The sequence below is a fragment of the Rhinopithecus bieti genome, unplaced genomic scaffold, assembly GCF_001698545.2.
Source record: "Rhinopithecus bieti isolate Rb0 unplaced genomic scaffold, ASM169854v2 scaffold_31787, whole genome shotgun sequence".
Lineage (NCBI taxonomy): Eukaryota > Metazoa > Chordata > Mammalia > Primates > Cercopithecidae > Rhinopithecus > Rhinopithecus bieti.
Window position 1 is genome coordinate 6620949 of NW_016814655.1, and position 12713 is coordinate 6633661.

At 41.0% G+C, this 12713-nt stretch overlaps 1 protein-coding gene across 1 annotated transcript in view; it reads right to left on the bottom strand.

Moving 5' to 3' along the window:
• Window positions 1-4724: 4724 nt before the first annotated feature.
• SLF2 (SMC5/6 complex localization factor 2) overlaps window positions 4725-12713 on the bottom strand; it is a 55179-nt gene continuing 47190 nt past the window's right edge. The window contains 2 exon segments of the mRNA XM_017851769.1: window positions 4725-7985; window positions 10342-10410. Of these exon segments, the coding sequence (XP_017707258.1) occupies window positions 7950-7985; window positions 10342-10410 (105 nt within the window). The 3' untranslated portion in view covers window positions 4725-7949.

Below are 12713 nucleotides of genomic sequence, written 5' to 3' on the forward strand. Positions count from 1 at the left end.
CCTTCGGCCATCGGGTGACCCCCCCCCCGCCTCTAGGCGCTACGGTCCCGATAATCGCCCCCTTGTGGTGGCCTCGCCACCCCGTGCACCCTCGACATGCTTATGGCCCGCCCTCTCCTCCCCTGTAACCCTAGGATCCCTCCGACTTGCCTACTGCTGGGGACGTGCAAACCTGCCCTGGCGTTGAGGGGTTGGGGGACCCTCTCGGAGGGCCTTCTGGCCTGTCCTCTAACCTGGACCTCACTCCCTGCGCTCCTGCCACTCGCTTCTGCTCTAGGATGTGAAGAGAAGGCTACCCTAGGGGGAGACTGGAGGTTGGGGAAGCTCTGAACACAAGGAAGGGGCTTGATTCCCAGCTTCAGGGGCTGTTCAGCTTGAGCTATGAGTGGGGGAGATGGGGTCAGGCCTGAAGGGGATGCAGTAACAGCTTGACCTGAAAGGCACACAGAAAATGCTTTTTCTGGATAAATAAGCCACAAGTATTTGCACCTGTTCACTCACCAAATCTTAACCCTAACCTAGGCTCACCTCAGGGAGTGGGTCAAACACTTGCCTTCCCCTCCAGCTCATCTTGGGCACCATTCTTATCCAGAACTTAGAGTGCATCCTTCTAGGCAATCAAATACCCTGTCCTTCCCAGATTCAATCACCTTACCCAGCAGCAATCTAGGAAACCCCTCACAATCAACTCCCCAACTCCTTTAACTCAATTAGGATGGTCCTTCTGTGCAAACTTGGGTCCTGCCTCCTTTAATAGGTCACAGCCTATTAAAGTGAACTTAGCCCCTATAGTCCAAACGAAACCTGCATTCAGGCCCTGACCCAGCCTGGTCCTTCCTCCTCCATCCATGACAGTATTCATGTGGGCTCAAGAGATGGACCAAAATGATAAAGTCCACAGGAACGTATGTGATTGACTCTTGCACATGCCTAGGAGTCAGAACAGAATTCAAGTGGCACATTTAACCAAAGGAACCTTGGGAAAGACACTTCATCCTTCTTTCTGGATTCCCCAAAGCTCACAGTTTGGCACTGAATCATATACAATCTCGTAGTTTGGATGGCTGTGTGTGACTGCAGACTGCTAGACAGCAGGGCCCACATCACAGTTCCACCTCCCCCAACACTCTGCAAATAGGATATGTGTGGCGGGGAGAGGGAAGGTAGCTGGGGAGAAACACAATAAAAAATGTACACATGCTTTTACAAAGAATATCCTGCTTCATTTTTTATTTGTACCCTCATCCCATCCTGAGGAATTTATAGCCCCATTTTAATGGATAGGGAAACAGGCTCTAAGACATTAAGTAACTTGTCTTGAAATTCATTCTTGTGTTTACAGAGAGGACAATCAAGACTGGAAAAGTCTTGGGAGGCCGAGACGGGCGGATCACGAGGTCAGGAGATCGAGACTATCCTGGCTAACATGGTGAAACCCCGTCTCTACTAAAAAATACAAAAAACTAGCCGGGCGAGGTGGCGGGCGCCTGTAGTCCCAGCTACTCAGGAGGCTGAGGCAGGAGAATGGCGTGAACCCGGGAGGCGGAGCTTGCAATGCGCTGAGATCCGGCCACTGCAATCCAGCCCAGGCAACAGAGCGAGACTCCGTCTCGGGAAAAAAAAAAAAAAAAAAAAAAAAACTGGAAAAGTCTGAGAAGGAGGAAGCAGGGTAAGCCTGAAGGGGAAATACCATTGGCAAAGGTAGAAATGTTCAAGCTTATGCACAGGCTTGTGTTGGGGCACTAGGGAAGGGGCATGAAAGAGGGCAGTCAGTTTGATTTGATGAAATTGCAGTGGGTAGGGGGGTTCCTAGTGAGAAATAAAAGGGAAAAGTCAGCTAGTTTGAAAAAGACCACTGAAGAAAATCCTGAGACGATGGACTGAGTAAGGAAGTCTGAGCTGGGAAGACCAGTTAAGGCAGGGCTAAGAAAGATAAATCTGCAGTCCTTAATAGAAAGCGGATTGGTGGTAACAGCAGAGGCAGGGTAGGAAGACTGCTGGTCCCTCAGTACCAGATAGGAGAGCAATTCAACTGTAGGGGCCCAGAAGGCTAAGAGGCATAGCTTCCCAAATGTTCACAGAACCTGCAGTGCTGACTTCAGATACCTCTGGAGGTGGCAAGTAGGCCAATGCGGCAGGCTCAGTAACTCACTCAACTTTATGAGCCAAGCTTTGCTCCTCTGAGGTGCTGATGGCAAACTCAGACATTGTTAAATGAGTAAAATGTGTGTGATTTCAACTATCACTGGACAGTTACTTCAGTACTTTTGATACCAGACCACAATCCATTTCCTTCTGCTATCCTTCCAGTGAAATCTCTAAACCTAATGAGAGTATCAGAGTAAAGGCAATTCATGGAGCTGTCTATAGGAAGCCCTTTTGATTGATAGTACATCTCTCTGCAAATCCAGCTGATAAAATAAGAACGGGGGAATACTGACAAACAGTGGAAAAGAAAACTGGAAATCAAATAAAGAAATTAATCCAAACCCAGCCATAAATCTGCATCCTGGGACACAGGCAGGTCATTCTTTGAACAGGCTGTCACTCATCCATAAGGTCACTACCCTGGCTGCTTCACAGGGTGGCTGTGAGAAGATTCCATTTGGAAACCTTCTGGAGAACTTCAGACACACAGAAAAGTATGAGTTTTGTTTTTGCTATTCTATTTTCCCCAACTTTGCTGTAAGAAAGTGGCTGAGAGTAGTGCTGGCCTTCTTCAGCACTTTGCACAGAATAGTTACTCACTGTAGCAGGGATCCTAGGTGAAGGGGGTGGGTATGAATTCCTGAAACTTGAGCAGGTTCCCTGAAGCAAGAGAACTCTGGCCTAGTCAAGCTGTCCTGCTTCCTGTTCAGTGTGGCAGCATTTCTGTTCCTGCTTTGCCATCTCCATCTCTGGTTTGCCCAGCACTTTCCCTTTAGGTGGTGTGATCTTTATTTTGGCCATATATACAGCTGAGGAGCCTCTTCTGTAGGGGATGTCACCAGTGCAGCAATGCAGAAGTCTCACTATTCCACTGTGCCTCAGAAGCCTGTTTTGCCTGTTAAGTTTTCCTCCCAGCCAGTCGTCTTGGTGTCAGACCCAAAGCTGGGCCTTCTGGTTTGCCCTCTCTTGACTCCAGCCTAGGGAATGGTTAGCAAGGGAAAGGGAGTGTCAGGACATTTCCACAAATGCTGGAAAACCACCACCTACCACCAATTTCTCACCTTTAGCATGCTGGCTTTTAAAAAGTGAAAATTTTAATAAAAAAAAAAAAAGCAGGGACAGCTGGACAGAGAAGCCTCTGGAGCTCCCGGTATCCAAAGGAATAGGGCACACTTACAACTGTAATTTTTGGAGATATGGTTTGCTCAGATGTCAGTACACCCTGAGGTGTCTGCTTAAGATCAATTCTGTCATCAGATAAAAGCCTTGTTAGAGCAGCAAGCATTTGCTGAGTTCTTGCTATATGCCAGTCACTGTACTAGGCAATTTTCATGCATTAGCTCGCTTAGTCCTCACAAACCCTGAAATAGACACCGTTATTATTCCTTTTAACAGATGAGGAAACAGTGAGTTTAAGTAATCTGGCAAAGATCAAAAGGCTAGTGTGATGAATCTGGGATCTGAGGTCAGGCCTTGGGCAAGGTCAAGGCCCTCAACTTGCATAAGGTTGTGCTGCCTGCCCTCTAGTAAGTACTTAACGGCAATGTCTCTGCTTCTGCCTGGGCTGTCATCTCTCGTCCCTCTGCCCCACTGTCAGAGAAAAATGCTCCCATTTAGTTTCTTTCTAACCAGCCTGTGAGAAGGGAGAAATACTGGCATGGTTTTGGAACTCAAGGCCTCTGACAATGCCTGGGCCTTCTATGAGCTCCAAAGTTTCTCCTATGAGGTTTCAACCTCTGCCTCCCAAGTTGGCATACCCAGAACTTATCTGCTTGGCAGGTTGGAGGTGCTCAAGCCCTGCTTCTGGATTGTACAGCTTCTTCTTTCTTGGTCCTGGGCTCAAGAACAAGGGAGGCAGGTTAAGGGTATTTGTTTCTAATTCTCTTTGCCCAACAACAGAAAGTATTTTAACCTGGATACCAGGAGGTAAGATTCATGAGGGCTCTGTGTTGTTCACCACCGAATCCTTATTGAATCCTAAAGAGTGCCTAGCATGTAGTTGAGACTCAATTGTTAGAATGAATGGTGGAATGATAGCTGGGCGTGGTGGCTCATGCCTGCAATCCCAGCACTTGGGGAGGCCGAGGCGGGCGGATCACGAGGTCAGGTGATAGAGACCATCGGCTAACATGGTGAAACCCCATCTCTACTAAAAATACAAAGAATTAGCCAGGCGTAGTGGCAGGAGCCTGTAGTCCCAGTTACTTGGCAGGCTGGGGCAGGAGAATGGTGTGAACCCGGGAGGCGGAGCTTGCAGTGAGCCGAGATCGTGCCACTGCACTCCAGCCTCAGCGATAAGAATGAATGGTGGGATGAACATAGTGAATGAGGTAAGAATGAGATTACTGAATTCCTGATTGCAAAGTATACAGCAGTTAACTGGGTTATATAAAAGTGAACTGTGTACAATGGTGGCTTTATGTTTTCCAGAAACCGGAGACATCAAGCTAAAAAACTGGAAAATCCAAAGCAAGAAGAAATGATTAAAAACCAGGGGACTGGGGTGGGGTGAGGGAACAGGGCATTCCAGATAACTTAGCCTCCTCAACTCCCAAACAAATATTACCAAACACATGTTCAAACTGAGAAAAAGCAGTTTTAATAGCGCACACACACACATATTCATAGGACTTTAACAAGATGTAGTATAAAATCTTTAAAAAAATAAAAGGAAAGAAAAAAATCTGTATTTACTGCCTAAGAGCTCGTGGATTAACTGGCTGACAAGACTGTCCAGGGAAAACAAATGCACAGATGAGGTGAGCTGACACTGTTCATGAGTAAGGAATAACCACGGATCATGCTAACTGCTCTACGTGCCCAGCCACCTGGACCCTACTGTTGCCTCCTTAGCGACAAACCACCACAGTCATCCCCTAATTCTCCAACTCAGTAGCTTGTTTAATGGGCTACCTCTTAAAATTTTCATTTTTAATTTAAAAATTACCCTTGGCTTAAAGACGCCACACATTATTACTGGTCAGTCCCCACCAATTATATTTGTTTTGATAACAATAAAAATGCAAATACTCCAACTAAGCCTGGATGATAATACGCCATTTTTTATCTTTTACATTTGAGATTTTTGTGAAATTGAAAGCAAGCTACTATTTGCGCTTCAAAGCAGAAATAAAATGCAAACCTTCCAAAAGGTGACAAAGGCACCACTGCCATCAGGAGATAGAAAATGTACAAACGCTGTTACTTTACGGCTACATCGATGCATTTTGTGCACAGAGAGCCTCTTAATGTGATAAAACTAGTAGAATTATATTTTCAGTAACAAGAAAGGCAGTTAGAAAAGGCAAACAGTTACACACAAAAGCATAAACACAAGTACCTTAATGTGCAGCTTGCAAGAAGGGTAATAAGTTTGCCATAAATATCCATAAAATTAGACAAGGTGATTTTTGGCACAGTACTATTGCCAAACACACCACCACTCAGTGCAAGCTTTGTTGCCAAGTCCCCAAAGTGGCCTGACATTCTCTGTGCAATGAACACTTCTTCCTCTCTACCATCCCATTCACTGGGCAATAGCAGCAGGAGGGAGACAAAGCATGGGGACTTGAGGGAGAAGGAAAATACTTGATTTGGAAGAAAAACCATGGGCTACTTGTGCTAAAAGAGAGTCACAAAATTTTCTTGGGAACCCAGATGCAAATACTGACTGGACTATGACCTGGAGTCTGAAGACCTCTACCAGAGTCATAAATACAAGGGCCTAAACTGAGGTCTGGCCATTTATTTTAAAGGGATGATGAAATATTTTTTTCTAAAGGAGACATATAATTAAAAATAGAGATTTTTTTCTTATTGGAACTGTTAAATAAAACTGTATCAAAGTAGTTTTAAATTTGATGGGCAGTTATCTGTTGAAACTGCAATACAAAAGGGTCACTTAAAAAAAAACCCTGAATAACCCACTTGTCCCCCCAATCAATGTACACAATTAGAAAATATTTACACACTGTAAATTACAAGCAATATAAGCAGTATTTTATACTTTGAGATTTTGTACACTTTACACAATGCAAAATGAGAAAAATATGAACACGTATAAAATTACACACAAATAATGTATCTACAAAGGATTAAATTACAGAATGAAAGCCCCCATCGTTGGGCAGATAGATGCCAGTTTCAAGTTTCTGTCAAATAGAACTCTTTGTATCTATCTCTTTAACCATAAGTGGCATTTTGTAACAATACCCTTGAGAGGTAGTATCAAGATAATAATATTCTTACCAGTAAACAACACAGAATAAAACTTTTGTTGGTCTGACTCTTGGAGCCTCAATCAGTTTAGGTTCTTGGAAACTGGATTTACTTAGTTTTCCCTATAAAAATCTCTGACTGCCAATGCTTGATTGACATGAGTTCAAAAGTTACTGATGCTATTTTAAATGATAAATTTAAGACAAAATGCTTTTTACTCCTAAGCCTCAATTTAGAGGTAGAAAGTTATTTTATTTTCTTGCCTCTCAAACCACAAACATCAAGTCCAGTTTCCGTTCCCCTCCATCATCTTTCCCCCTACAACTGGAGACACTAGAGCACTCAGGAGAACAGGTCACTCAAGCCAATAGTGAACAAGGTTGTTGGAAAGAGCAACAAAAAAAGCTGCCATTCTTTCAGGAAACAAACTCTCCTAAAAGGGACATCTAGTCAACAAAATAATTTTCTAGTTGGCTAGTAAGAGTTTGTTACTACCCCTGGGCTAAAACCAGCATGTGCACTTCCACTAACCCTCTACCATTTAAACCAAAGGATGGCTTTCCAGTGTTTAAGAATTTAAAGCAGCTGTGGTTTTGAAGTGCAACAACTTCAAGATACAAGCAAACACACACACGCACACACACACACACACACACACACACACAGAACATAGTGTCCCAAAAAATTCAGGTCTCTGCCAAAGTTATATACTCATGGAAACAAGGTTGTTGGAAACTTGTCCAGATCTTTAGGCTTTTACAATATAGACTTCTGTAATATGGTTACCAAGAGCCAGAATTCTAAGATATAGCAAAGATTCTAAGATTTAACCAGTATTTAAAATATATGCATTTAAAAGAAATCCAGAACAAACTGCATATGAATGTTCTGGCATCAAAACAGGGCCACTACTTTACAGCTTAACCTCTTCCTCTTAAGGGAATCTGACACATACCAAACTTTTGTTTCTCAACTGTTTGTTTAAATGTATTTTAAAAACAGATTTATAATCTTGAGTAATGAAGGAAAATGCATGGATTGAAACCTCCTTGTGGTTTATAAAAGTTACAGAAGAGATTTATGCTTTTTATTACTAAACTCAGTTTTAAGCATTCCCTTTGTGTCGGAAAATAACCAAGAGGGAAAATTAAAACCAACTGGAACTTGGTCTTGCTTTCCATGTCCAACTTCTTAAGTTAGTCCAAGCTCTTTTCTTATATATTTCCTGTGATTATCCAAGTGACAAAAATACTATCTAAAAAAGATAACTGGCTTATAATTTAACAAAAGGAGTTAACTGGGGCAGGTTAGACATGTGACTATTAGCTGCTTTTACCCCTCCCCTCTTTTAATAAGACTGCGCTTTTGAAAGGTCAGTTGCCGTAACAATTAAGCAGATCATATTTCATATCTGCTTCAGAAATGGCAATTTCATTACCAGCTTCATACTAGATATTCAAGTGGCACATTTGCTGTACATTTTCTTGGCATTCCATTGGATTCTGTAATAATCCTTTCTACTCCTGTAGGAAAGGCTCTTATCGAATTTCTCTTGCTTCATATTTTTGCTGCTGCAACTCCTATTAAGAATCTGGTACCCAGAAATCATGAAGCTGCCCCTAAAAAAGGGGAAAAAAAGAGGGTAAAGCAAAATTTAATCAGATTATGAATTACTCCTTATAAAACTACTAATCATCAGACAATAGGCTTTGATAAGACAAGTAATAAAATCTTTATATTGACTTATCTGAAAATTTATGGTAATCAGATTCAAATTTCACATACAGTGGTCAAACAATAAAAAACAGTATAAAATAAGTGCAGAATGTTTTTCTCACCACTGCACACATGGAGGGACTTAGTTAAGCAAAATAAATAATGTTAAGCTGATTAGTATAGTTTTGCTATTAAATTATTTTGTTTTAATACCACATCAGTACATGACCAGCATTAAAAGAAAATCCATTAAGGTTAGAAACAAATACAAAAACAACAAAACATAAATTTAAGATTTCTCAAAGATTTAGAGAGATTGCTTTATCTACTTGATATTCAGTGTTCCTATTATTTTGATACAAAATATAAGTAACTTCTAGGCCCTGGCTACTCAAAGTTTAGTCCCTGGAGCAGCAGCATTTGCATCCATCTGATAACTTATTAGAAGTATAGAATATCTCAGTTCTCACTCCAGACCTATAAATCAGAATCCATATTTCAGCAAGTTCCTAGTTGATTCCTATGTACATTAAAATTTGAGAAGTGTCATTTTAGACAATCCTATGCCAGTTAACTCTGTAAACAAGCAGGCAAGCACACTTACTAGTAGGTGTTAAAAAAAATGTCCTTCTTAGGCAAAGACTCCTTAGACGTAACAACAAAAAAAAAGTGACAAAAATATATACATAATACATAAAAGAAAAGCAACACACAGAATGGAAGAAAATATTTACAAATTATATCTCTAATAAGAGATTTGTATCCAGAACATACGGGGAATTAATACAACTCAATAACAAAAAGACCAATAACTATATTCAAAATAGGCTTTTGAAATGAAGTATGAGATGAAAAAAATGGACAAAGGATCCTAATAGACATTTCTGCAAAAAAGTTATACAAATGACCAATATAGGCATATAAGAAGACGTTTAACACCATTAATTATTAGGGAAATGCAAACTAAAACCACAATGAGATTCTACTTCCCTACTCTCTACTATGGCTTTAGTAAAAACAAGTATTGGTGAGAATATGGAGAAATTAGAAACCTCAGACATTCTGATGGGAATATAAAATGATGCAGTCACTTTGGAAAACAGTTTGGTAGTTTCTTAAAACACTTAACATAGAATTACCATATGGCCCAGCAATTCTACTTCCTTTTCAAATGCTTCATTTGAGAACATATATTCACATAAAAACTTGCATACAAATGTTCATGGAAATATTATTTGTAATAGCCAGAATGTGAAAACAATACAAATGTCTAATAAGTGGATAAATAAATGTGACATATCCATTCAGTGGAAAATTATTTGGCAATAGAAGGGATATACATGCTATAACACTTATCATTATGTTAAATGAAAGCAGACAATTACAAAAGACTACACAGTATGTCTCATTTACAGATGTCCAGAATAGGGAAGTCTATAGGGACAGAAAGTAGATTAGTGTTTGCCTAGGATTTGGGAGGATTCAGGAGGGGAATCAAGGTAGTAGGGGAAAGGGGAATGACTGCTAATGGGCATGGGATTTCTTTTTGGGGTGATGAAAATGTTCTAAAATTAGGTTGTGGCGATGGTATTCACTCTGTCAATGTATTAAAAACCACTGTACATGTTAAGTGGGTAAAATCTATGGTATGTAAATTCTATCTCAATAGATCTGTCTTAAAAATGCTCTTCATTAGGCCGGGCGCGGTGGCTCAAGCCTGTAATCCCAGCACTTTGGGAGGCGGAGATGGGCAGATCACGAGGTCAGGAGATCGAGACCATCCTGGCTAACACAGTGAAACCCCGTCTCTACTAAAAAATACAAAAAACTAGCCGGGCGAGGTGGCGGGCGCTTGTAGTCCCAGCTACTTGGGAGGCTGAGGCAGGAGAATGGCGTAAACCCGGGAGGCGGAGCTTGCAGTGAGCTGAGATCCGGCCACTGCACTCCAGCCTGGGCGACAGAGCGAGACTCTGTCTCAAAAAAAAAAAAAAAAAAAAATGCTCTTCATTGAATAACCTCCATTTGATGGAATGTAATATTTTTAAATTGGCTCAACAACTTCTGGAAATAAATTAATGAATATAAAGCAAACAAAAACTAAAAACAATTACAAACCATGTATTATACTGGCGTTTTCAGTTTATCTTAAGATAACTAGAAGCAAATGCACTGTTATACTCTATTTTATTTCAAACAGTATGAAGAGTGCCATTCAGCAAAACTGTTAAGAATAAATGAAATTGTATAACAAAATGACACCTGAGTAGGCCGACAGTTCTGGATTATTTCCTGCCATTTTCCATGTATCCTGGCAACCAAGTCTTTCACCTTAAAAATATCAAAAACGGGAAAAGGGATTGGATTAAAACATCCTCACCTACAATCAGCTTAACACTACACAAAAGATCTGACAGTTGCAACAGGCCCACACTCGACAACTCAATTTGATTTCTGTCAACAAAGAGAAAATAAACTATTCATCTTTTGGAGGAGATCTCAAATCATAAGTAATTAATAAGACTTTCCTTTATCACCATAATCTAAACTATTGAATGTTTATGATTTAACTTTCCTGTTATTAAGGATCATCCCAAAAAACACGTTCTCTGCCTTCAAAGGAACTTAACTTTAACTTGCTGGCTTTTGAACAACCAGACAGAGAAGCTGAAGGGTGGTCTGTGTCAACAGACCCAAGGCTTTGGCTGTTCCATGCCTTCCCTGCCCAGCTTCCCTTTGAAAGGATCAAGGCCATTAAAAAAACGTTTATTTGTTCCTCTCCACATTATTAGAAGATCCAAAATTCACTGTTACTCCCCTCTCCATGTCTGTGCCCAAGTACTATGAATCCCCTTTAAATACTTAGTATTTTCCTACATTTGGAGGTGTAGCAAGTCTCTATGCAAAACTGAAACTTTACCACAAAAACCAAACTCTGTCACTCTAGAGATTCTCAATTAGCTATTGAACATAACTGCTTGAGAAAAATGTTTTAAACAACTTAGGAATTTTATAGCAGCTTTAAATTTATAAAGTAAACTACAATCTCTGCTTTTTTCTTTATCTACAGTTCAGCAAATAAAGTTTCTCCAAAACAATCACCAACTTTTCTACAATAGAGGCTTTTGGAGAGGCAGACAACTCACCTGTCAGCAGGACCATCCCTTGAAGCAATTTCCACAGACCACTGTGTCGCTTTCCACTTTAAGTAAGAGAAGCACAGTCTGTGCCAAGTCCTTGTCTTTAAGAAATATAAAACTTGGGTGGTCCCCTTTTAGCATGTCTGTCAGTAGTAGCCACTACCAAGTTCTAGGGGCCAGCAATTCTGGTCAATGCTCAAAAGAATGTGCTTCTGAAACTAGAGTTCTACTCTTAGGCAAAGAGCTATCCCCTACAAGTATTTGAAAATCCTAAATCTGATAACAACTTCATTAGTTGCTTATTTTTGTATTTAACTTAAATTTACTAAAATAAATACATATACTAAATCTGAGTGGGCATTGTTCAAATGACAAATCTTTGCAGCTAATTAATGTAAGATATTAAGATACAAAGCTGAGGCTTCATATTCAATGACTATCCAAAGATAAGAGGCAAAAAAGAATCAGCATTGTATTACATTACCAAAGCTAAAAGATAATCTTGGAATTAAAAAATCCTTAGAAAAAAGTATTTTTATTTTATTTTGTTTTATTTATTATTATTATTTTTTTACACAGAGTCTTCCTCTGTCGCCCAGGCTGGAGTACAGTGTCGCGATCTCAGCTCACTGCAAGCTCTGCCTCCTGGGTTCAAAGGATTCTCCTTCAGCCTCCTGAGTAGCTGGGACTATAGGCATGTGCCACCACACCTGGCTCATTTTTGTATTTAGAAAAAAAGTATTTTAGGCCAGGCGCGGTGGCCCACGCCTGTAATCCCAGCACTTTGGGAGGCCGAGGCAGGCGGATCACGAGGTCAGGAGATCGAGACCATCCTGGCCAACACAGTGAAATCCTATCTCTACTAAAAATGCAAAAAATTAGCCGGGCGTAGCGGCGGGCGCCTGTAGTCCCAGCTACTTGGGAGGCTGAGGCAGGAGAATGGCGGGAACCCAGGAGGCGGAGCTTGCAGTGAGCCGAGATCGTGCCACTGCACTCCAGACTGGGCGACTGAGCAAGACTCTGTCTCAAAAAAAAAAAAAAAGAAAGAAAAAAGTATTTTAAAAGTGTCTGATTTTATGTTTCAGGAAAAACTGTCAGATCATTCTATTAATACTAACATTACTTTCCTACTCCATACTCAATAGATTTGGCTTTTCTACTGTCTTTGAGTATATAAAACCTTTAAGAAAAAAAGCTTAGCAAGCTTAGTGCTGAATCATTTCCATCCTAGAGCTCAGACTAGGTGATGTATGACTCAAAGATTTGAAGACTCCTGGCTGGGTGCAGTGGCTCACATCTCTAATCCCAGCTCTTTGGGACACCCAGGCAGGCGGATCACGAGGTCAGGAGTTCGAGACCAGCCTGGTCAACATGGTGAAACCCCACCTCTACTAAAAATACAAAAAGGCCGGGCGCGGTGGCTCAAGCCTGTAATCCCAGCACTTTGGGAGGCCGAGACGGGCGGATCACGAAGTCAGGAGATCGAGACCATCC